Source organism: Bubalus kerabau, chromosome 20 (genome assembly GCF_029407905.1).
Source record: "Bubalus kerabau isolate K-KA32 ecotype Philippines breed swamp buffalo chromosome 20, PCC_UOA_SB_1v2, whole genome shotgun sequence".
Lineage (NCBI taxonomy): Eukaryota > Metazoa > Chordata > Mammalia > Artiodactyla > Bovidae > Bubalus > Bubalus kerabau.
Window position 1 is genome coordinate 57,446,784 of NC_073643.1, and position 23,541 is coordinate 57,470,324.

The window sequence follows — 23,541 nt, forward strand, 5'->3', positions numbered from 1 at the left end:
GATGGGAATACCAGACCACCTGATCTGCCTCTTGAGAAATTTGTATGCAGGTCAGGAAGCAACAGTTAGAACTGGACATGGAACAACAGACTAGTTCCAAATAGGAAAAGGAGTTTGTCAAGGCTGTATATTGTCACCCTGTTTATTTAACTTCTATGCAGAGTACATCATGAGAAACGCTGGACTGGAAGAAACACAAGCTGGAGTCCAGATTGCCGGGAGAAATATCAATAACCTCACATATGCAGATGACACCACCCTTATGGCAGAAAGTGAAGAGGAACTCAAAAGCCTCTTGATGAAAGTGAAAGTGGAGAGTGAAAAAGTTGGCTTAAAGCTCAACATTCGGAAAATGAAGATCATGGCATCCAGTCCCACCACTTCATGGGAAATAGATGGGGAAACGGTGGAAACAGAGTCAGACTTTATTTTTCTGGGCTCCAAAATCACTACAGATGGTGACTGCAGCCATGAAATTAAAAGACGCTTACTCCTTGGAAGGAAAGTTATGACCAACCTAGATCGCATGTTCAAAAGCAGAGACATTATTTTGCCAACAAAGGTCCATCTAGTCAAGGCTATGGTTTTTCTTGTGGTCATGTATGGATGTGAGAGTTGGACTGTGAAGAAGGCTGAGCACCGAAGAATTGATGCTTTTGAACTGTGGTGTTGGAGAAGACTCTTGAGAGTCCCTTGGACTGCAAGGAGAACCAACCAGTCCATTCTGAAGGAGATCAACCCTGAGATTTCTTTGGAAGGAATGATGCTAAAACTGAAACTCCAGTACTTTGGCCACCTCATGCGAAGAGTTGACTCATTGGAAAAGACTCTGATGCTGGGAGGGATTGGGGGCAGGAGGAGAAGGGGACGACAGAAGATGAGATGGCTGGATGGCATCACTGATTCGATGGACGTGAGTCTGAGTGAACTCCGGGAGTTGGTGATGGACAGGGAGGCCTGGCGTGTTGCGATTCATGGGGTCTCAAAGAGTCGGACAGGACTGAGCGACTGATCTGATCTGATACCTTACACAGAAACCGACTCAGAATGGATTAAAGACTTAAATTCAGACCTGAAACCATAAAATTCCTAGAAGAAAACAGAGAGAGAAGCTCCTTGACATTGGTCTCAGCACTGATATTTTTTGGATACGACACCAAAAATACATGCAACAAAAGCAGAAACGACCGAGTCTATTATCAAACTTTTAAAAAAAAAGCCTCTGCAGAACAAAGGAAACAATCAACAAAACAAAAGGCAACCCATGGAAGAGAAAAAAAAAATTTCAAACCATATATCTGATAAGGGGTTAATATTATGAGTTAACAATGGGGATTAATATTCTGTAACTCCCTTTATATAGTATAAAGGGTTAATATTTAGTAGTATAATTCTCAGTAGCAAAAAACAAACCAAACCAAAACAAACAAACAAAAAAAAAACACCACCACCAACAACAAAGAAAACAATTTAAAAATGGGCAAAGGACCTGAATAGACACTTTTCCAAAAGATGACATATGAAAGGTCAACAAGTATATAAAAAGGTGTTCAACTACACTTATCATCAGGGAAATGCAAATCAAAACCATAAAGAGATGTCACCTGTTAGGATGTCTATTTTCAAAAAGGTGAGATAACAAGTATTGACAAGATTGTCAAGAAAAGGGAACCCAAGTACACTGTTGATAAGAATGTAAATTGGCACAGCCACCACGGAAAACAGAAGGGAAGTGCCTCAAAAAATTAATAGAACTATCATATGATCCAGCAATCCCACTACTGGGTACATACCCAAAGAAAATGAAATCAGTATCAAAGAGATAGCTACACTTCCATGTTCAACGCAGCATTACCTCAATAGCCAAGATATGGAAACAACTTCAGTATCGGAAAATAGATGCATGGATAAAGGAAATGTGACATATATATGTATATATACACACACATAAGTATGTATATATGTATATGATGCTAATGTGAAAAGGTAAGACATATTAATATAACTACGTATTTGTATATATTACTTCGAGACATATATAGTGAGAACATACACAAGTATATACACTAAGGTATTACATTATAGATATGTGAATATTACTCAGCAATAAGAAAGAAAAAAATCCTGCCATTTGGAACAACATGGATGAATCTGGAGGACATGATGCTAACTGAAATACACCAGACAGGGAAAAACAAATACCATATGATCTTACTTATATGTGAAATCTAAAATACAAAACAAATAAACAAACCTAAGAAAACAGAAAGAGAGTCATAGGTACAGAGAACAAACAGGTGACTGCAGGGGTGGGTGAGAAAAATAGGTGAGAGACTAAGAGGTACAAACTACATATAAAATAAATAAGATTTAAGGCTACAATGTACAACACGGGGAAGAGAGTCAATATTTTATAATAATTATAAATGGAGTATAACCTTGCAAAAGAGTGACTCATTCTCTTGTACACCTGAAACTTACATATTATTATACATCAACTATATTTCTCAAAAAAAAAAAAAGGAAACACAAAGTTTCAGTTACAAAATAAATGAGTCATACGTATGAAACTGTGGAGAAAAGAGTTAATAAAAATGTGGTATCTTTGAATGGTGACAGATGGTAACTAGACTTATTGTGGTCATCACTTTGTAAACATACAGAAATATCAAATCGCTATGTTGTGTGCCAGAAACTAACACAGGGTCATAGGTCAATTATACTTCAAAAGCAAATACTCATAGAAAAAGAGGTCAGATTGGTGATTACCAGAGGCAGGGGTGGGAGTTGGGGTAGGAGGAATTAGATGAAGCTGGTCAAAAGGTACAAACTTCTAATTGTAAGACAAATAAGTACTAGGGATATGATGTACAATATGATAAAGTGAACCCTGCTTTATGTTATATGTGTGTGTGTGTGTATGCACACGTGCTCAGTTGCGTCCGACTCTTTGCAACCTCATGGACTGCAGCCCGCCACGCTCCTCTGTCCATGGGATTTTCCAGGCAAGAATACTGGAGTGGGTTGCTGTGCCCTCCTCCAGGGGATCTTCTCCACCCAGGGATCAATCTCTTACAGGATTAGAGTGAAAACCTAAAGGGAATGTGATAACTTTCTTCAAATATCTCAAGGATGGAAACTGGAACAATTTCAAGGGATAAATGTTCTGAGAAGCTGGAAGTAGAAACTTACTCAAGGAATGCAAGTTACAGCGATGTAGATTTCCATTTAACAATAAAGCTGTCTAAACCCCCGGAAGTGTTTAACAACTGACAGCATAGTGAAGTAATTAACTCTTCCTTACATTCAAGCAGAGGATAGAGAACATCAGGAACACTGTTATGTACATCAATGGACATCACGAACATTGCTAGGGCACCTCTGCCTTAGAGGGAGAACTGATCAAGAGGATAATCAAAATTCTATCTGTATTAAAAAAAAAAAAAAAAGTCCTGAGGTCCTAAATTAGCGTCTGTTTGCACAGAAGTCCTCAAAAGGAAGCAGGGGTTTAATGCAAGGTGTTGTTGCTCCGTCACTAAGTCGTGTCCAACTCTTTGCGACCCCATGGACTGCAGCATGCCAGGCTTCCCTGTCCTTCAGTATTTCCCTGGGTTTGCTCAAACTCATGTCCACTGAGTCGGTGGTGCTATCTAACGTGGTCCACTGTAGAAGGGAATGGCAAATCACTTCAGTATTCTTGCCCCATGAACAGAACTCCATGAACAGTATGAAAGGGCAAAAATGCAAGGTGAGTGCTCCAGAAAGCAGACGACCAGGAGACGGCACGCAGAAGTTTGCCGGGGAGTCTTCAGGATCACCTCTCTTGGGGAAGGGAGGACATGGGAACTGAGGGAGAAACTGGGTTGGGATGCAGCCACAGCGACTTTCAGAGAGAGGCCAAGAGGGCTGGCTGGACCAGCACACGCCTTACCCATCAGCCACCGCTGCACCCAGGGAAGGGGCGTGGCTTTGGAAGGGGGGCTCCCACTGGCTGAGAGCTGGCGGGGCTGGGGGCCCGACCAGTAGCACCGGGTCTGCTACAAAGCACTCAGATCAGATCAGATCAGTCGCTCAGTCGTGTCCGACTCTTTGCGACCCCATGAATCGCAGCACGCCAGGCCTCCCTGTCCATCTCCAGCTCCCGGAGTTCACTGAGACTCACGTGCATCGAGTCAGTGATGCCATCAGCCATCTCATCCTCTGTCGTCCCCTTCTCCTCCTGCCCCCAATCCCTCCCAGCATCAGAGTCTTTTCCAGTGATTCAACTCTTCGCATGAGGTGGCCAAAGTACTGGAGTTTCAGCTTTAGCATCATTCCTTCCAAAGAAATCCCAGGGCTGATCTCCTTCAGAATGGACTGGTTGGATCTCCTTGCAGTCCAAGGGACTCTCAAGAGTCTTCTCCAACACCACAGTTCAAAAGCATCAATTCTTCGGCGCTCAGCCTTCTTCACAGTCCAACTCTCACATCCATACATGACCACAGGAAAAACCATAGCCTTGACTAGATGGACCTTTGTTAGCAAAGTAATGTCTCTGCTTTTGAATATGCTATCTAGGCTGGTCATAACTTTCCTTCCAAGGAGTAAGCGTCTTTTAATTTCATGGCTGCAGTCACCATCTGTAGTGATTTTGGAGCCCAGAAAAATAAAGTCTGACTCTGTTTCCACTGTTTCCCCATCTATTTCCCATGAATTGGTGGGACCAGATGCCATGATCTTCGTTTTCTGAATGTTGAGCTTAAAGCCAACTTTTTCACTCTCCACTTTCACTTTCATCAAGAGGCTTTTGAGTTCCTCTTCACTTTCTGCCATAAGGGTGGTATCATCTGCATATGTGAGGTTATTGATATTTCTCCCGGCAATCTTGATTCTAGCTTGTGCTTCCTCCAGCCCAGCATTTCTCATGATGTACTCTGCATATAAGTTAAATAAGCAGGGTGACAATATACAGCCTTGATGTACTGCTTTTCCTATTTGGAACCAGTCTGTTGTTCCATGTCCAGTTCTAACTGTTGCTTCCTGACCTGCATACAGGTTTCTCAAGAGGCAGGTCAGGTGGTCTGGTATTCCCATCTCTTTCAGAATTTTCCACAGTTTATTGTGATCCACACAGTCAAAGGCTTTGGCATAGTCAATAAAGCAGAAATAGATGTTTTTCTGGAACTCTCTTGCTTTTTCCATGATCCAGCAGATGTTGGCAATTTGATCTCTGGTTCCTCTGCCTTTTCTAAAGCCAGCTTGAACATCAGGAAGTTCATGGTTCATGTATTGCTGAAGCTGGCTTGGAGAATTTTGAGCATTACTTTACTAGCGTGTGAGATGAGTGCAATTGTGCAGTAGTTTGAGCATTCTTTGGCATTGCCTTTCTTTGGGATTGGAATGAAAACTGACCTTTTCCAGTCCTGGGGCCACTGCTGAGTTTTCCAAATTTGCTGGCATATTGAGTGCAGCACTTTCACAGCATCATCTTTCAGGATTTGGAATAGCTCAACTGGAATTCCATCACCTCCACTAGCTTTGTTCGTAGTGATGCTTTCTAAGGCCCACTTGACTTCACATTCCAGGATGTCTGGCTCTAGGTGAGTGATCACACCATCGTGATTATCTGGGTCGTGAAGATCTTTTTTGTACAGTTCTTCTGTGTATTCTTGCCATCGCTTCTTAATATCTTCTGCTTCTGTTAGGTCCATACCATTAGGTAACATTTTTCTGCATCAATTACTTCTGTGGAATAACAGGTGTCAAATGCCAAAACAAGACGTTGGCACTTCACAGCACCGTGCTGTAAAATATTTAGTGGCTCACCGGTCTCTCTTGAAAAAAAAAAAGAAGTGCCAAGTGTTAGTAGCCCCTCAGTGGCTCTTCTGTGACTCCATGGACTGTCACCCGCCAGGCTCCTCTGTCCACGGGATTCTCCAGGCAAGAATACTGGAGTGGGCTGCCATTCTCTTCTCTTATTCAAAAACAGCCATGATTAACCAGTAATATTCAAATTAAGGGTAAAATCAAAAATTTTAAAACCCCTCTCTCTTGTCCAGAAATAGGCCATTCCTTTACTCTTTGACTACCTTCTAACTGATAAGCTTTCACTGTGCTATTCTTTCATCCTGTTAATAGTAGGGCGTTAATTTATCAAATTATCCATACCATACATATGTAATTTCCATAACGTGAACCGAAATTCAAGTTCAATACCATGAAAAATATCCAATTCCAGAGAAGAACACAAAATTTGTCTCATCCTCTAGATATGTTCTATGCATATACTTCAAGGACAATTAATAATTATTTTTTAATTCTGTACTCTTGAAAAGTAAGTGAATAACATCTAGTCTTGCACAATTACAACTGCTAGGTTTTCAGCAAGTCTCAAGACTACTTTACCCTTGTTAAAATGCTGCTGATGGAGCATATGCTCAGCTATGATGCAAATATTAACAAAGCTTTCCTTTTGCTCATGAAGCATATGTTGACACAAAAGCGTTGTGGACACAGGCAAGCAGGGTCTGCCCTCACACTGAATTATCAGGAAGGACACCTCTTCAGACTGATCCATTTTTAGAGGAAAAAAAGTTCAAAACTTAATACAGAAAGATTTTTTTAAATGATCTTTTCACACGAAGGTAAAGTAGTTTCTTGTGATGTATCTCTGAAACGCTTCTGAAAGTTCAAAAAAAATAACAAGGAAAAGTGAACCTACAGTACTAAGTCAAACTGCTTAATTCAGGAAGATTTAGAGAAACGAAATTAAGGTCAATCAATAGAATAAAATAAACAGGTGGTTTTCTGAGCCGCTAAGTTTGCACTGATTGCCATAGCAGCAAGTGAAAACAAAGTGTTTATTAACATCGATCCTGCTAGTTTTTAAGCAAATACTGTGTCTTGTACATTTCAATGTATTCTATTCAAATCTAGCATACCTTTCTATACAAACCTGGCCCTCGATAATATTTTTTGAAAGAATGAACTCTTGTAAAATCTCCGCACTGCGTTCACTGGAGGAAGAATTATATCAGAACCGGCTAGATCACATTTCTTTACTTGGGCTCTCTATCACAGAGCCCAGGAGCTTACAGACCTTCACAGTTTTTGACTCTTATTGTTCACTGATCTTAGCTTGACCTCTCTAAATGTTTCTCAAATACATAAACCTCAACAAGACTGTTTCTTTTATAAAGGATGACTAGTTTTCTAGTAACAAACATGTTCAGTATACAACTGAATCACTTTGCTGTTCCCTTGAAACTGAAACATTGGACAGAAATGACAAGGAGCTAACAGAAGCAGATGAGATTAAGAAGAGGCTGCAAAAATACACAGAAGAACTGTACAAAAAAGGTCTTAATGACCCAGATAACCATGATGGTGTGGTCACTCACCTAGAGCCAGATATTCTGGGAGTATAAAGTCAAGTGGGTCTTAGGAAGCATCACTTCGAGCAAAGCTAGTAGAGGTGATGCAGCTGCAGTTGAGCTATTTAAAATCCTAAAAGATGATGCTGTGAAAGTGCTGCACTCAGTATGTCAGCAAATTTGGAAAACTCACAATGGCCACAAGACTGGAAAAGGTCAGTTTTCATTCCAATCCCAAAAACGGCAATGTCAAGGAATATTCAAACTACCAAACAACTGCATTCATTTCACATGCTAGCAAGCTGATGCCCAAAATTCCTCAAGCTAGTCTTCAACAGTACGTGAACCAAGACCTTCTAGATGTTCAAGCTGGATTTAGAAAAGGCAGAGAAACCAGAGATCAAATTGCCAACATCCGCTGGATCATAGAAAAAGCAAGAGAATACCAGAAAAAGATCTACTTCTGCTGTGTTGAGACTATGCTAAAGCCTTTGACTGTGTGGACCACAACAAATTGTGGAAAATTCTTAAGGAGATGTGAATACCAGACGACCTTATCTGCCTCCTGAAAAACCTATATACAAGTCAAGAAGCAACAGTTAGAACTGGACATGGAACACGGACCGGTTCAAAACTGGGAAAGGAGTATGTCAAGGCTGTATATTGTCACCCTGCTTATTTGACTTAAATGCAGAGTACATAATGCGAAATGCCAGGCTGGATGAATCACAAGCTGGAATCAAGATTGCTGGGATAAATATCAACAACCTCAGATATACAGATGATACCACCCTAACGGCAGAGTGAAAAAGCTGGCTTAAAACTCAACATTCAAAAAACAACGATCATGGCATCTGGTCCCATCACTTCATGGCAAAGAGATGGGGAAACAATGGTAACAGTGGCAGATTTTATTTTGGGGGGCTCCAAAATCACTGTAGATGGTGACCACAACTATAATATTAAAAGACGCTTGCTCCTTGAAAGAAAAGCTATGACAAACCTAGACAGTGTATTAAAAAGCTGAGACATCACTTTGCAAACAAAGGTCCGTCTAGTCAAAGCCGTGGTTTTTCCAGTAGTCATGCACAGATGTGAGCAGTGGACCATAAACACAGCTGAGCGCAGAAGAACTGATGAACTGTGGTGCTGGAAAAGACTTGAGAGTCCTTGGACTGCAAGGAAATCAAACCAGTCCATCTTAAAGGAAATCAACCCTGAATATTCACTGAAAGGACTGATGCTGAAGCTCCAGTACTTTGGCCTCCTGATGCAAAGAGCTGACTCACTGGAAAAGATCCTGATTCTGGGAAAGACTTGGGGCAGGAGGAGAACATGGTGACAAAGCATGAGGTGGTGAGTTTAAGCAAACTCCAGGAGATACAGAAGGACAGGGAAGCCTGGCATGCTGCAGTCCTTGGGGATGCAGAGTCGGACACGACTTAGTGACTAAACAACATTAAGAAAAAAAAAAAAGTTTGGGGTTTGTTTGTTTGCTGGTTCCTTTTTGTTTTTATAAAGAGTAGATATCAGTTTTTCTGCTGTTATTGTTTTGGTTGTCCGTTTGAGTCACTTATTTCCTATTTTCCTAATAAATGCCTTCTCTTCTCAATATTGCTTTGGCCTCACCCCACCAGAACTTCAATCTGGCACATGTGTAAGATCCTAGTATCTTTACCTAATTGTACAACGTTTTGTTGCCAGTCTTCCAGATCTCTAACTTTGTCTTTAATCATATCTATTTGATTACCTAGCTGATCTTTTTAATCTTTCAAATTCAATAATCATAGCTTTACTTTGCATAAACTTTGTTGTTCTAAATCATCTTTTTCATAGCAGACTATTTTTACTTAATGTGTGCATGCATGCTAAGTCACTTCAGTCGTGTCCGACCCTTTGTGACCCCAGACTGTCGCCCACCAGGCTCCTTTGTCCATGGGATTCTCCAGGCAAGAACACTGGAGTGGGTTGCCCTGCTCTGCTCCATCGGCTCTTCCCAACCCAGAGCGGAGTCTCAGCGATCGAACCTGCGTCTCTTACATCTCCTTGCCGTTGGCAGGCAGGTTCTGTACCAACAGTGCCACCTAAGAAGCCCTTATTTGATATATTTACACACCTCCTAAATTCCCGAGTGTGCTGACTCGTGCCTTTTCTTTCTCAATTTGTTTTACTCAAATGTTCAACGATCCCTTGATATTCATTCATACTTAAGATAAAAGACTGGGCCGATCCACAAGCGCACGTGAAGCAGGCTTCCTTTCTGGCATGAGGTCATTCACGGAGAGGCTCAACCTTAGGGCTCTAGGCAAGAGTATAGGATGCATCAAATTTTGGCTTTCTTCCAGGGTATGGGAGTGAGGACCAAGCAGCAGGCAGGTGGGGAGACAAAAACAAACCTGCCAAAAACAAGAAAGTCTTGCCTCTGGTGTGAAGCATTTTAGCAGACACTGCCTACAGAAGGCTCAGGCTTCCTTCCCCAGCACCCTGTGTGTTGTGGGCGCCCACCGTGATTTTAAGCTCTGCTCTGCTCCTCGCTCAGGTCCCTAAACCCACTAGGGGAACCCTCGAAAACAGGATGTTGACTTTCTCGAGAGCACAGGCTAAGTTCTTGGCTGGGGTGGGGAGGGGGGAGGGGTGTGGGGGGGTCACTGTTATAAATGGAATACTTTAATTTCCTGAATTTTGCTCCAGGGCTCTTCTCACTGGCAGTTGCTCGTCACTGTTAAGTTCTGCTTTTAATTCACCGTTGCACCTGTGTCTTATGATTTTTTATTTTTGTCTTTGCTTCCTTTTGTCAATCTACTCCCACCTGTTTTCAGTTTCCCAGGAATTCCTTATAACTTTTGGAGTAATGAAGGTAGACACCCATTCTCGTTTTCCAGCAGTGGTAGAGATTTTTCTTAATGTCTGTTTTGTCATCATCTTACAGAGTTTTGGTAAGAGAGGAGCCTGATACATGTGTTCAGGCTACCGTTTTACTCCAAAAATTTAGTTGATCCTCCTGAATTCCAAAATGAAACATTCCTATGTAATTTAATTTTATTTAGAGCACCCTAAAGCTAACACTTCGCTGGGAACTGAAAAAAAAAATCATCGTTCTCAACTCCTACTTATTGGTGGGAAAAAAAAACAAAACAAAACAGATTTCTGCCTTGTCTAGTTCACTAATAAAAACTGATTATAGCCTAGTTAAACAAGTAAAGCTCCATAAAAGAAGGGACATTTAAGCAATATTTTTCACAGGGGAAAAAAACAAACGTATGTAAAAAATGTGATGAGAAAGGCAGTCCTAGAGAAAGAAATGCTAACTTCCCCAGATTTCAAATGCAAAGAAGATTTACTCATTTCATTTACAAGGAATCAAGAGCGTGATCCAATAAAAAAGCAGTTACAATAGATCGAAAAGCCACTGAGGAGGTAACAGTTTGATTTTTCAAACTGGATTCGATTTCTCTAAAAGTGTAAATCCCATATGTATTGCTTCTACAAATTATATCCACATAAAATGCCAAGTCAACAAGCATTTTGTAAGTATGCTACATAAATCTTTAAGAAAACAAAAGATGAAGAAAAGATGCAGCCATTTTTCTTTTAAGAATAAAAAGTCTGGAAGGGAAGAAAAATATACAAATATGGAAATTCATTTCCACATCGAGATCATGAAAGATTCCAGGAGCTGTTTTAATATTAAATATCTCCCTTTTGAGTTCGTAAAGAATTGCTACAGGAATTCACAACTACAAAGTGGGAGGGAAGAAAAGATGATGCAAGCTGCTTTAAAAAAAAAAATCTGGTTGTATTAATAGAACTACTGGGACTAGACCAGAAAGCACACACTAGCTTCATACTTACTGGTTCCCTCTTGGCAAGGGAACTCCTGATGGCCTCATACAGAATTGTAAATATCTACAAATTTCACATAAAATCCAGGCTTCACTTGTCTAGAACAATCAGGGCTCCACATTCACATGTAAAAGTAGTCAGCTGGAGCCAGTGATAAGGACTGGCTCTGTAGGGAGCGAAAACAGAAAAGCCATGGTCTGGTGTCAGCACTCCCACCAGGGCTGATTTCAAGCTCCCACTGTGATAGTGAGGATGGGAGGAAGCCCACCAGGTGCATCCCAGGAACCAGCTCTGGCACAGCGGTGGCAGGAACTGGGTGAGGGGCTGCCCGCTGAAAGGGAGGAAGAGCTCTGTTCTCCAGGGGTCCCGTGGCCCTCCCCTCCCACACTTGGCTGCTTCAGGTGTCCACGCTCTTCTGTCCCTTCACCCCCAAGAACTCTTGACTAAGGCAAAGCTGGTGGTGGTCCTGGGTGCACTGTACCCAGACCACACACACACACACAGAGCACTGTTTAGGTCTGCATGTCCCACCTTACAGGAAGGACACTGATGAATCGGGGGGTGTGGAGAAGACAGCCACCTCACGTGATGGTTAAAAGACTCCCGACAAAGAAGGGGAGCTAGTGCTGCGGATGTTTGGACAAGATGCTGATTGGGGCAAGGCTTCGCAAGGCACAGGAAGGGGAAGAGAGGACGGCAACGGAGGAAGGAGGTATCAAATGAAAAAAGGTCAGTGTTTATTTCAGCCAAGGATTTTTGACTCTGATATTTTCAATTTAATTGCAAATGACATTAAAATAGCTCAAAAACGTTTTTATGTGTATTGAGAAAAAGCAAGGATTTCTAAAGGTTGAAAAATATTCATTTAAAGTTAACATAATAAAGTATTCTCAAGTGTCTAAAGAGCTATTAAGTGGAAGAATCTATTTCCAACAACCATTATGCTAGTTAACAGGCCATTATTTCCACCAGTGAGATCCACTGCTAACATTTCATATGCTAATTTGGTCAGATATAAAACCACAAAAATAGCAGAGACATTTGTAATCTGTTTTTGGAGGGCAGCCCTTCTGATTAAATGCCAGATGCCCACCCTAGGAAGCACTTTGATGAAAGCTTCTGACCACATCTAGAGCGTGTCTTCAATAAGCTCCTAATATATCCTGCCTATTGTTTCATGCAGCTTTTTAAAGTGTAATAAAATGGGCTACTGAGGAATGACCTTTTCACTGTCACTATTCATGAAAGGTAAATAACTGAACGCACAAAACATTAGTAACTCCAACCTTTAGTGAAGTCAAGTCAGACAGAGAAAGATAATTGTCGTATGATATCCCTTACGTAGGGTTTCCCTTGTGGCTCAGATGGTAAAGAATCTGCCTGCAGTGCAGGAGACCCAAATTCGATCCTTGGGTCAGAAACATCCCTTGGAGAAGGGAATGGCTACCCAATCCCTTATATGGGGACTCTAAAAAGAAATGATAGATATGAACTTATATACAAAACAAAACAGACTCACAAACTTAGAGAAGGCGCTTATGGTTACCGGCAGTGGGGGACAGTTAGGGAGTTTAGAATCGACAGGTTCACACTGCTGTGTTTAAACAGATAACCAACAAGGGCCTACTGTACAGCACAGAGAATGGTGCTCAATATTGTGTGGCAGCCCCCGGAAGGGAGGGGAGCTTGGGGGAGAATGGATACATGCACATGTACGCCGAGCAGCTCTGCTCTGCACCAGGAAGTATCACAACATTGTTAATCGGCTGTACGCCAATATACAATTGAAAGCTTCCTAACAAACAAAAGGCAGTGAATTCAGTCTCCTTATTTTGAGAATCAAAAGGCGTGGGAACATGAAGCCAGAGAAGAAGACAGCTCTCCAGGACCAGTGGTTTCATCCCCTGGAGGACTATGCACCACCCAGCAACAGCTGACACCCAGTTATTAAGTGCTGGGGGCAGGGGGCTACAGTCCATGGGGTCGAAAGAGTCGGACACACCTTACAATTAAACAAAACAACAACATTCTGATGATCACAGCAGCATGTGATTGCACATGAAGGTACTGAGGTAGGGGGGAGAAGCACGTCAAGCTTTTTTTTTTTTTACTTTAATCTTGATTTAGGCATCCAAAGTCCTAAAGCTTCATTTTCCCCTCTGACACCTCCTACTCAGCTTACTGCAAAAGTTTTGCAAAGTCTACAGTATTATCGAGAGGGACATGATATTCCGTTGACTCGGTACGTTTTTGGCAGTAATGGTGATAATTAGAGCAAAATCATTTTTGCTCGTGTTCAATAACTTAATTCCTTAGAGATGAGCCTTTACTCCCATGGTTACTTTATTATCTACAGATGTTTATTAGAGGCTGATCATAAGCACCAAATGGTCCACGCTTGGAATATGAAGCAGAATGGAGAAGAACCTTCGCCTCGAACAAGTCTGGAAACTGACGCAGACCCACAAAACCTTAGGTTCTCAAGTCCAACCTATTCCCTTACTCAGCGTCTCTGGACAGCGGTCACCTCGTCTCTGCCTGGCACTTTGGCAGTGAGGCATCCTGTTTCTTTGCAAGCAGCCCATGTCAGCAAGAGCTGAGATTCGCTCCTTGAGCAGACCGAGCTACTCACAGGGAAAGAAAGCGCAGCGTACAGAGAAGTTCTGGGGCCGTCACCCATCCTCCACGTGTGGCTGATCACAGCTACTAACACTCGGGAAATGCTGGTTCACTGGCTGGGAAGCCTTTTCCAAATGAAAACCTTCTTGCTGACTTACTGGTGGAGGGAGCATACACAGTTTCATTTTTAATCCACAGCTGTGTCTTCAATGCCTTCCACCTGAGGACACCCGAGTAGAGGAACGAGAGGTCAGACTTCAGAGTCAGGCTCCCGAATTCAAACCTCAGCAGCGCCAGGACCAGCTAAGCATCCTTAGGCAAGCTATTTAGGCACTGTACACCTCTGTTTCCTTGTCTATAAACTGGGACTGAGCACAGTACCTCCTGAATAGGGCTCTTGTGAGAATGATAATGCAGTGACCCTGTAACTGGGGTCCACGGGCAAATGCTGGGGGGTCCGGGAGGAGTTTTCACTTGCGCTGGTATTTCACTGAGAACACTTAAAAAAAAAAATCTGACATAAGCATATCCTGAATGAGACACCCACCGTTTATATAACCATAATGCTGGCACACGATTTTGGTGAGTGTGTTTGTGTTTTCCCCCCGGGTCTCATAAGAAAAGGACAGAAACAAACCTAGTATGAAACGGAGGTCTCTGCGCTAAAAGCACACCGGTTTATGCCACCATAACGCATGCAGGGAAATACTTTACGAGAGTTTGCAGAGATAAAGTGGTGGGGGAGCTGTGGCAAAGGACACACGGCTGGACGGGCAGGGTGACGTCAAAGGGACCGACCGCGGCGCAGCAGTGCCGGGCGCCACACGCTAGCAGAGCTGGATTTATCGTCATCTGCTGGATCGTGGCGAATTTTTATGGGCTACGTTTAAATTGTAGGTTCAAGTTCTGGCTATGAAGTTGTAAAAGAACTATGCGCGTAAAGATTTTATGCCCAGTTTTATGCTTATGTATATTTAAGTCAGGTTGTAATAAAGATAACCAAACTGTGGTTATGCAAGAGAATGTTCTTGTTCATAGGAAATACATACGTAAGTACTTGTGTAAAAAGTAAAGAGGCATAATATCTGCCATTTGCTGTCAAATTAACCCACATATATGTGTGTGTGTACACATATACAAACACTACATACATACGTACATATAGAGAGACAGAAGGAAATAGGAAGAGAACTATAAACAACGGGGGGGCTTCCCAGGTGGCGCTTCAGGTAAAGAACCCGCCTGCCAATGAAGGAGACTCTCGAGACCCAGGTTCCGTCCCGAGGTTGAGAAGATCCCCTGAAGGAGGAAGTGGCAATCCACGCCAGTATTCTTGCCTGGGAAATCTCAAAGCAGAGGAACCTGGCTGGTTACAGTCCAGGGGGCTGAGAAGAGTCAGACGCAACTGAGCACACATCCATGAACAACTGGAGAACCTGGTTAAAGCGGTCACTTTAATAGCCCAAGAATTACTTCATCTCACACCTAGAAGCATCCAGCCCCTCCTGGTTAAAGAGGCAGATCCAGAAGTCCCCGAGGAGTATTACTGGACCAGTGACTCAGTAACTCACACCTGGGGGGAGGGACCCATGCTGGGGAGGCAACTGTAGAATGCTTACCAAGACTCCTTCCCTCCTCTCTCTGGAAATCATGGCCACAGAAAGCCTAGGTCTTGGATACATGGTGTCTCTACAGGTGCTAGAACACAAAGGATGCACAGCACAAATGCAGTGACCAAAGCCATCACCTTAGGCTGCAAAGGATCTGATCGGCATGCTCCCCATCAGGGTCTACTGGGCAGTCTCAATGGAGCATGCTTTGGGGGAACAAGAGGGACCTAAACAGACTTAACTGAAGGAGAGTGACCGCTTTCTTGAGCACTGACTTTAAAAATCAGAAGAGGACAGCCTTAGGCTACGGCAGAACGGCTTCTAAAGGGGCAGTCCTGTTCGCTCTGAGTGGGTGTGCCAAGGCCTCCAGGGCTCTTGACCGAGAACAATGTGATGACGTCACCCTGTCCAGCCGCACAAGGATTCCAGCTCGTCTGCACACCCCTCATGCCCCAGCGGTTAGTCAAGCTCCCCAGGACATAAACGGAGGAGCCAGAAACAAGTTTATCCAAGGAAGGAGATAAAAAACCAATTCTTGTTTTTTCACCTACAGGTCCCACCCAGTTCATTTGCAGATCCTCAAGTCAACATAATGAGTCACGACCCAATTTTTACTCAGACAAAGTAAAATGCAAAGAAATACAGACAACTCAAGCTATAACTGTGCAAGAGTGAGGGTAAGAACTGTTTCATGAAGTTGTTCTATCAGTTATGTCAGTATGAGTCCGAGGGTCACAAAGTGAAAGCTTTTCTTCTTCTGGGCCCTGGCCAAAATGTTGGAAAGCCACAGTGTCAGGTGTGGAGAGCAAAGACAAGAAGACGGGAGGAATGGAGAGAGAGAGAAAGGACGCGGGGCGGCCCCAGCTGCTCTGGGCACAGGAAGGCACCGCCTATGGCACCAGGATCTACACACACGGTGACCTGACTGGCAGGCAGTGCTGGCCGCCCGGGAGGACAGAAGTCCATCGGAGAAGACAGAGTGCGAGCGCGACTCCTCTTTACTGTTAAATCGATAGGTTTATGATTTAACCTTTGACTAACCGCTGGGGCATGAAGGGTGTGCAGACGAGCTGGAATCCATGTGCTCACTCTGGTCGTGTCCGACTCTCGCCCTCCAGGCGCCTCTGTCCATGGGATTCTCCAGGCAAGAACACTGGAGTGGGTAGCCATTTCCTCCTCCAAGGGATCTTCCCCACCCAGGATCAAACCAGAGTCTCATGTCTCCTGCGTTGCAGGCAGATTCTTTATGGCTGCGCCACCAGGGAAGCCCCAAACAGAACCCTGTTTGTTGTTTAGTCACTCAGTCGTGTCTGACTCTTTGTGACCCCATGGATACCGCCTGCCAGGCTCCTTGGTCCATGGGATTCCCCGGGCAAGAATACTGGAGTGGGTTGCCATTTCCTCCTCCAAACAGAATCTATATAATGCAAATGTCCACACATCTGGGGCATCAGTCCCCATGATAACAAAAAGGCAGTGCTCCCAGGAATGCTTTCCCTGGAAGGATAGCGGTAATTTATGCTTCATCAATTAGTCAGTGTTCAGTGACCTTCACCACACAAGGAGTCACTGAATTTCTAGGAGCAGATGCAACAGCAACACTGTGAAAGCCACCTTTTTTCCCTACCGCTCTCCGTGAGTCACTCACGCTAACCTCATTTGGCTTGTTCAGATCATATGAGTATTCGTTAGATGAAACAAAGGTACTGTCCCCGCCACCAGAATCCTCAAAAAGAAAGCTACACGCTCCTTAAAATTATTCCAGCCTGAGGAAGTCAACAGATAAAAGAACTCATAATCAAGACACATAAAAACAAAATTACCAAAAAGAAAACATTCTGTACATATCATGGTGAAGTGCCGTGTCCCGGTACAGACACACCCAGGTGCTGTTACTAATATAAACATCGGTGCCTATGCGTCCTGTCCTCGAATTCTCTCCTCAAAAGTTTGACTCCTAAAAAATGGGCTTGGTAAAAGGTTGAGGTCCCAGGTGGTGCTACCGGTAAAGAACCCTCCTGCCAATGCAGGAGGCCCAAGAGATGTGAATTTGATGCCTGCGTCAAGAAGATCCTCTGGAGGAGGAAATGGCAACCCACTCCAGTCTTCTTGCCTGGGAAATCACTGCAGTCCATGGGGTCGCAAAGAGTTGGACACGCCGAGCACACGCTATTGTGTGTGCTCCCAGCACCAGTATTGATAATCCCTGCAAAGAGAGATTCTTCAAGCACATGGAAAATTGGCCATCGTGTTGCATTTTCATTAAATACCTTCCAGGATTACTCAGGGTGCTGATTCAATCAATGTCTCATGAGCAGTGAAATGATTATTTTAAGTAAGCGTATTCCTTCTAGGCCATCCAGATAAGTAGCTATTGTGTTTCCACAAAACCACCATTTCACTATTGACTTTATCTCTGCAGTGTACGGTTAAGGTATTTCTTTGATTCTTCACTGGTAGACATAACGAAGCCTTAAGGCTATCAGGCATTAAGTACTCAGCTCCTAACAGATACTGTTCTCCTCCAAATGCTAAAACAATAGCATCTTCAAAAATGCCCAAGTCTCTGGCTCCCCAGCAGCAAAAGGAAAGAGAACCACTGAGGTCACCCACATGAGCTAGAAACCTGATCTCTAGTAGTAGAACATTTTTCTGCTTGTAATAAGACACCCACATCAGATTACATACACAAGACTTTTTTTAAAGTTGAGGAGAATGTGAAGTATAAGAGCAACTTACAACAGAAGCTAAAACAGAATTAATCTAGGGCAGAGAGCGCTGAATCAGGCTGAAAAAGCTCAAATGGGTCTGAAGAAATCCACAGAAAGGCTGTGAACTTAATGCCTGACGTTTCATGCCCTTACACTGCTAGGTAAAAAAAAATACAGTGAATTTCTGGTTCTTGGGCTCTGCTCTCTTGTGGGTGAAGTGCAGAGCACCATAGCAAAACAGTTTCTCAAAAATGCTGCCCATGTTAATAATAACAATTACAGACATCTTTGAACTTTTTTTTTCCCCCATCTTTAAATGTCAAAAGTGGTCTAGAGATGCTGAAACCATTACAGAGGGGACCCCAGAACCACGCCGGCCCACTCTTAAACCAACTGGAGCCCAGAACAAAGTCTACCCTGTGATCCTTCTGACCTACACAGGCATCCATCCGTCCTCTTAAAGCACTAATACTGTGTTCATCGCAGGAGGAAGGTAGAACTCCTCTCTCCCTTGGCAGCATCCTTCGGTTTCTGTGAAAACAGCTCCCCCACGCTGCAGGCACCGCAGCCACCTGGCGTCTATGTCACAAGCACGCCCAGCCTCCCCTGCTGAACAGTTCACAGCCGCCAGACTCAATGCAGAAATCGGTTCATAAGCTCCATAAGAAGGGAATGGCTACCCACTCTAGTGTTCTTGCCTGGAGAATCCCACGGACAGAGGAGCCTGGTGGGCTACAGTCCAGGGGGTCGCAGAGAGTTGGACACGACTAGCGAGCAACGCAAGCTCCATGAAGGCAGGACTGCCCTTGCCCACCCAGAAATGCCCCTTATCCACATGTACTGCTCTCACAACTGGTCGCTATTCAGGCCTCCAGGCTGAGCAGACAGATCCTAAAGCTGGGCTCTGGGAGGGGACCCAAGAACGTAGTAGAGAAGGAGAAGGAACTCACCCTCTCTACACTCAGGACACAAAAGCCACTCCAAGGGCATCACTTATTTTTCATATGCACAAACACGATGCTGTTTTACTGATCCGAACTCAACATCACAAAACAGAGAAACTCAAAATATTGTCTTATATTTTTTTAAAAAAAGCTTCTAAATTGGCTATAGTAATGTTTAAAGAAATCTGTAACCAGCTCTTCAAGTCAGTAACACATGCTGCAATCTTAGCAGCATAAAGGGGTTTTTGTTGCTGTTGTTTTGATAAAAAGTCTACAACCTGAGCTGCCACTGCGGAGCTCAATGTCCTTGGGTATGATGCTTAACATCCCTGAGCTTCAGTTACTTAGGAAGGGATAGTTACAGATGTACATTATGTAAAAGGCTGGGGGAAAAAAACAAACTTCAACGGCTATTTCAGGCAATCACTCATCTAAAGATGGTCGTGCGTGAGCGGCAGCAGAGGGGGCGACGCTGCAGACGCTGTAACAACATAAAGGAGTAGATCAGGTCCCACCAGAGGGCCCCACGCAGCGCGCGCAGGACAGGGCACGGCAGCAGCCCCAGCAATTGAGGCTACGGCAAGCTCTACACACACAGTGGCCCAGGTCATCTTCACAAAGACTTCGGAAGCAGCTCTTGCCATTTCCTGTGACTAGCGAGAGAGCTGAGGCTTAGACAAACAAAAGTCCTACCAGCGAGTGTAAAAGCAGATCTCACGTCTCAAGGAACGTGCGCTCCGGCTGCCAAACTTGTCAAGAACTAACCCAGAGAGTTGCTCCTCCTTCCAGAACTTACCATGTATGAAAGTTCCACCTCAAAAAATCTTTTGTTAGTAGCATTTCAGGGCTTAGAAAAAAGAACCCTCGACCTAGCTTCCACAGAAAATGGTCATTTCTGCAAATATCAACAGTGAACAATAGCATTTAAAAACAAAGGTGCCTGAGGAGGAGCAGGAAAATAGCTTTAACACAGTGGCAAGCAACCCTCCAACATCGGTGTTCTCCCCTCTTCTACACCTCTCCCACCACACCCCAGTATGTGGGCATACCCCACCCCAGTATGTGCCCTCTCTCAGCTGTACAGGTGGGATTTGCACGACTATTTCCCATTATACACACACTTCCAATGACAGATGATTCTGGATGAGTCTTCACGTCTCTAGTCCTCTGCTGGTCAATCAGTCTATTGACAAACACCTATTTATCGAAAGTTCTAGAGACACATGGAAGGAGCATCTGTACTCCACGTCCCGCTTAAGAGCATCTTGCAGAGGAAAGGACTTCCTGAGGTTAACAGCTGAAGCCCTAGAATCCAAAGATATCATTTACAAGACTGACATGTTCTGGCTCTTGAAAACAAAAATAAGGACGCCAAGCTGTTATCTCTGAAGAAAACAAGCCAGGTTCACAGCGTGCAGCCCCAAAACCATGTGGAGAAACACCTGATGTTACGACGTTGCAGGAGGCAAGGGGGGAGAGGTGCAAAGCACTTAGAATGGATTCCTGACTTACGTTTTTCGTCATCAGCGTGTACCAGCGATGCGGCCCTTGACAAGACATCCAATGGGGTCTCCATTCCTGGTTGGAGCCTAGAAGGGAAAAGAAGAATTTAAAAGGAATTCAAAAGATTCTTCTAGAATTCTGGCAGTTACTCATGAGATGGTGACTCCTCCATTAGATGCAGATCCCAAGGCTGAAGATGAAACTTTTTCTGGCCCGGGACGAAAGCCAACAGACGCGGTTCGGGAACAGACCGAGAAAGGGGCTAAACTCCATTCTGCCCACTGAGCCGAACCGTGCCAATTCCAGGAGGCTGCTCAAGTCAGGACTAAAAGAAGGCAGGTTGTGAATATTCGTGCCATGTTATCTGTGCTTATAAATGTTTACATGTACGTATAACAGCAGGCCTGTCCAGACGTACCCAGTAAAATCACTTCTTAGAACAAAGGCTACTCTATGAGCACAGCATGACGCCAGCAACGCTTCTGTTGCGGTGGTGGTGGTTGTTGGTTTGTTAGTTTTAACAAAAATTACAACGACTGAATCGCTCTGTTCTTTTGCCTCCTGAGCTAAGAGACGCTACAAAGCTGTGGAGCTTAAAATATGCAATGGAGTCATGAAAATTGTGTGAATTCCACTGCTGAGTTAAAGGGCATTTTAAGTCCAAAAGGGATCTTTATTCTAAAATGTCATTATTTTGTAGCGATCACTGCCACCTATCACGCTTTTTAATAAAACTTGGATTTTTATTTTTAATTCTGTTTTCTTAAATTACAGCACAGCTATAAAAGCAAACACTGAAGAAGAGCTGAAGGTGGTGGAAAACCTAGAAAAATTCCTGTTTGAGATTTAAAACTATATACACACACACGCATGCACTCACAGTTATTAGGAAAATAGATCCTGTCAGTTCAACTGAGAAAAAATACCTTAAGTGCACCCTTTAGATACACTCAGCATTTATTCAGCATTCTTCAGCCTTTACTGAGTACCTACTGTGTATGTGGTCATGTACTGATGTGAGAGTTGAACCATAAAGAAGGCTGAGTGCCAAAGAATTGATGCTTTTGAACTGTGGTGTTGAAGAACACTCTTGAGAGTCCCTTGGACAGCAAGGAGATCCAACCAGTCAATCCTAAAGGAAATCAACCCTGGATATTCACTGAAAGGACTGAAGCTGCAGCTCCAATACTTTGGCCACCTGATGCGAAGAACCAACTCATTTGAAAAGACCCCGATGCTGGGAAAGACTGAAGGCAAAAGAAGCGGGCAGCAGAGGATTAGATGGTTAGATAGCATCAGTGACTCAACGGATATGAATTTGAGCAAACTCTGGGAGATGGCAAAGGACAGGGACGCCTGACGTGCTGCAGTCCATGGGGTCAAAAAGAGCCGGACACGGCTTAAAGACTGAACAAAACTGTATGGGCTAGTACTAGACAGAGCAGAGCAGCTTTGTTTTACAGTATTCATACGTCAGGCCTCAAAAAAAAAACATACACTTGTGATCCTGCAATGTGATTTCATTCAATAAACTTTATTGACTACGTACCAAGGCAGGAAAAATAAACAGAGCCCAGCAGTTGGCTTCAAAGAGCTTTCAATTTATACAGTAGACATGCCAACAAGAAAGCTAGTTTAAGGCAGAGTTTTTCCCCCAAGTGTTTCACTGGATGTTCATATTTTGTGAGGAAAAATTTTTTTCTATGATAAATAAGTTTGGGAAACACCAGAATAAACCACATCAAGCGATTTCTTTTCCTTCTTGGGCTTTTGATGGGTTGCTGTGCCTTCTGCATGGGCGAAGGTGGTAGGGAGGGCAGTCCTATATACTTGAAATCTCTCAAATTTCATTGGCCCTTCTTTTAACCTGAAACATCTCTTAGGGGATACTTAGAGAAGTCAAGGATTAGGAAGAAATGCGCTAAGTGCGAAAACAGTGCTATTGAAAAAAAAAAAATCCTGTAGAAATTCCAACAAATTTTGAAAGGCTTTGTGGAGAAAACAGAAGGTGAGGTGAGCCTCTGAAGGATGAAGGGACAAATACAGAAGGGAAGGAGAGAAGTGGAACACACTCAAGAACCAGCGGCCAAATCAGCAAGATGAGTGGTGTGGGGCCAGGAAGTGAGTGACAAGGATGGAAATCTGGACTGACGCCACGTCACTGGGGAACAGAGGGCTTTCACGGGATTTGGGCTGGATTTTGTGTCAATGAAGGACCCACTGAAATCTCTGAGCCAAGCAATGAGTTGGCCATCGATGTGCTATTCCAGGAAAGTTATCCTGATAGCAGCTTACAGACACAATCTGCAGAACAGGAAGCTGAAGGCAGGGGATGATCTGATGTGATGGGCAGAGCGCAATGAATGGGGCTTCCCTGGTGGCTCAGATGGTAAAGATTCTGCCTACGTTTCAGGAGACTCGGGTTCGATTCCTGGGTCGGGAAGATCCCCCGGAGGAGAAAATGGCAACCTACTCCAGTCTCAACATGAAAGAGGAGAGTCCAAGAAGGCCCTGAGAGGCAGGGAGGACACGTAAATAGTAAATTTCTTCTTTTTCAGAGACAAGGAGGGAGCAAGTCAACTCAGAGGCACTCGAGAGAAAAATGAATGACACGCACAGTCCTCATCTTTCTTATACAATAGAAAAGATCACCTCCAGAGTTAAGAATCGGGAACTTGCTCAAAGGTGGAGAAAACGAAAGTCTGGGACACATTGACAGGAAAAGGCTTGCTGAACGCACGAAAATTCAGTTACTCTGTTCACCCAAGCCAGCTCCCTATTCAGGAAAGGTGTGAGTTGCAAGTCTTTTATTTTGATTAAGTAAATGCTGATAAGCAGTCTACTCTGTAGGTCGGTATTTAGGCTCACAATTCCTAAATTAATTGCTTCAGTAAGCTGAAGGACAACTCTTTCAAAATTCTAAACACCCAAAGATACATGTTAACATATGCCTCTTACA

The 23,541-nt window shown here is 43.6% G+C and overlaps 1 protein-coding gene across 14 annotated transcripts in view; it reads right to left on the minus strand.

Annotated features, from left to right (window-relative positions):
• Nucleotides 1-23,541, minus strand: part of VGLL4 (vestigial like family member 4) — a 162,715-nt gene that overhangs the window by 126,786 nt on the left and 12,388 nt on the right. For all 14 annotated transcript variants that reach the window (XM_055557382.1, XM_055557391.1, XM_055557376.1 and 11 more), the window contains exon 2: nucleotides 20,592-20,668. In XM_055557382.1, coding sequence (XP_055413357.1) covers nucleotides 20,592-20,655 — 64 coding nt within the window. In that variant the 5' untranslated portion in view covers nucleotides 20,656-20,668. The remainder of the gene's footprint in view (nucleotides 1-20,591; nucleotides 20,669-23,541) is intronic.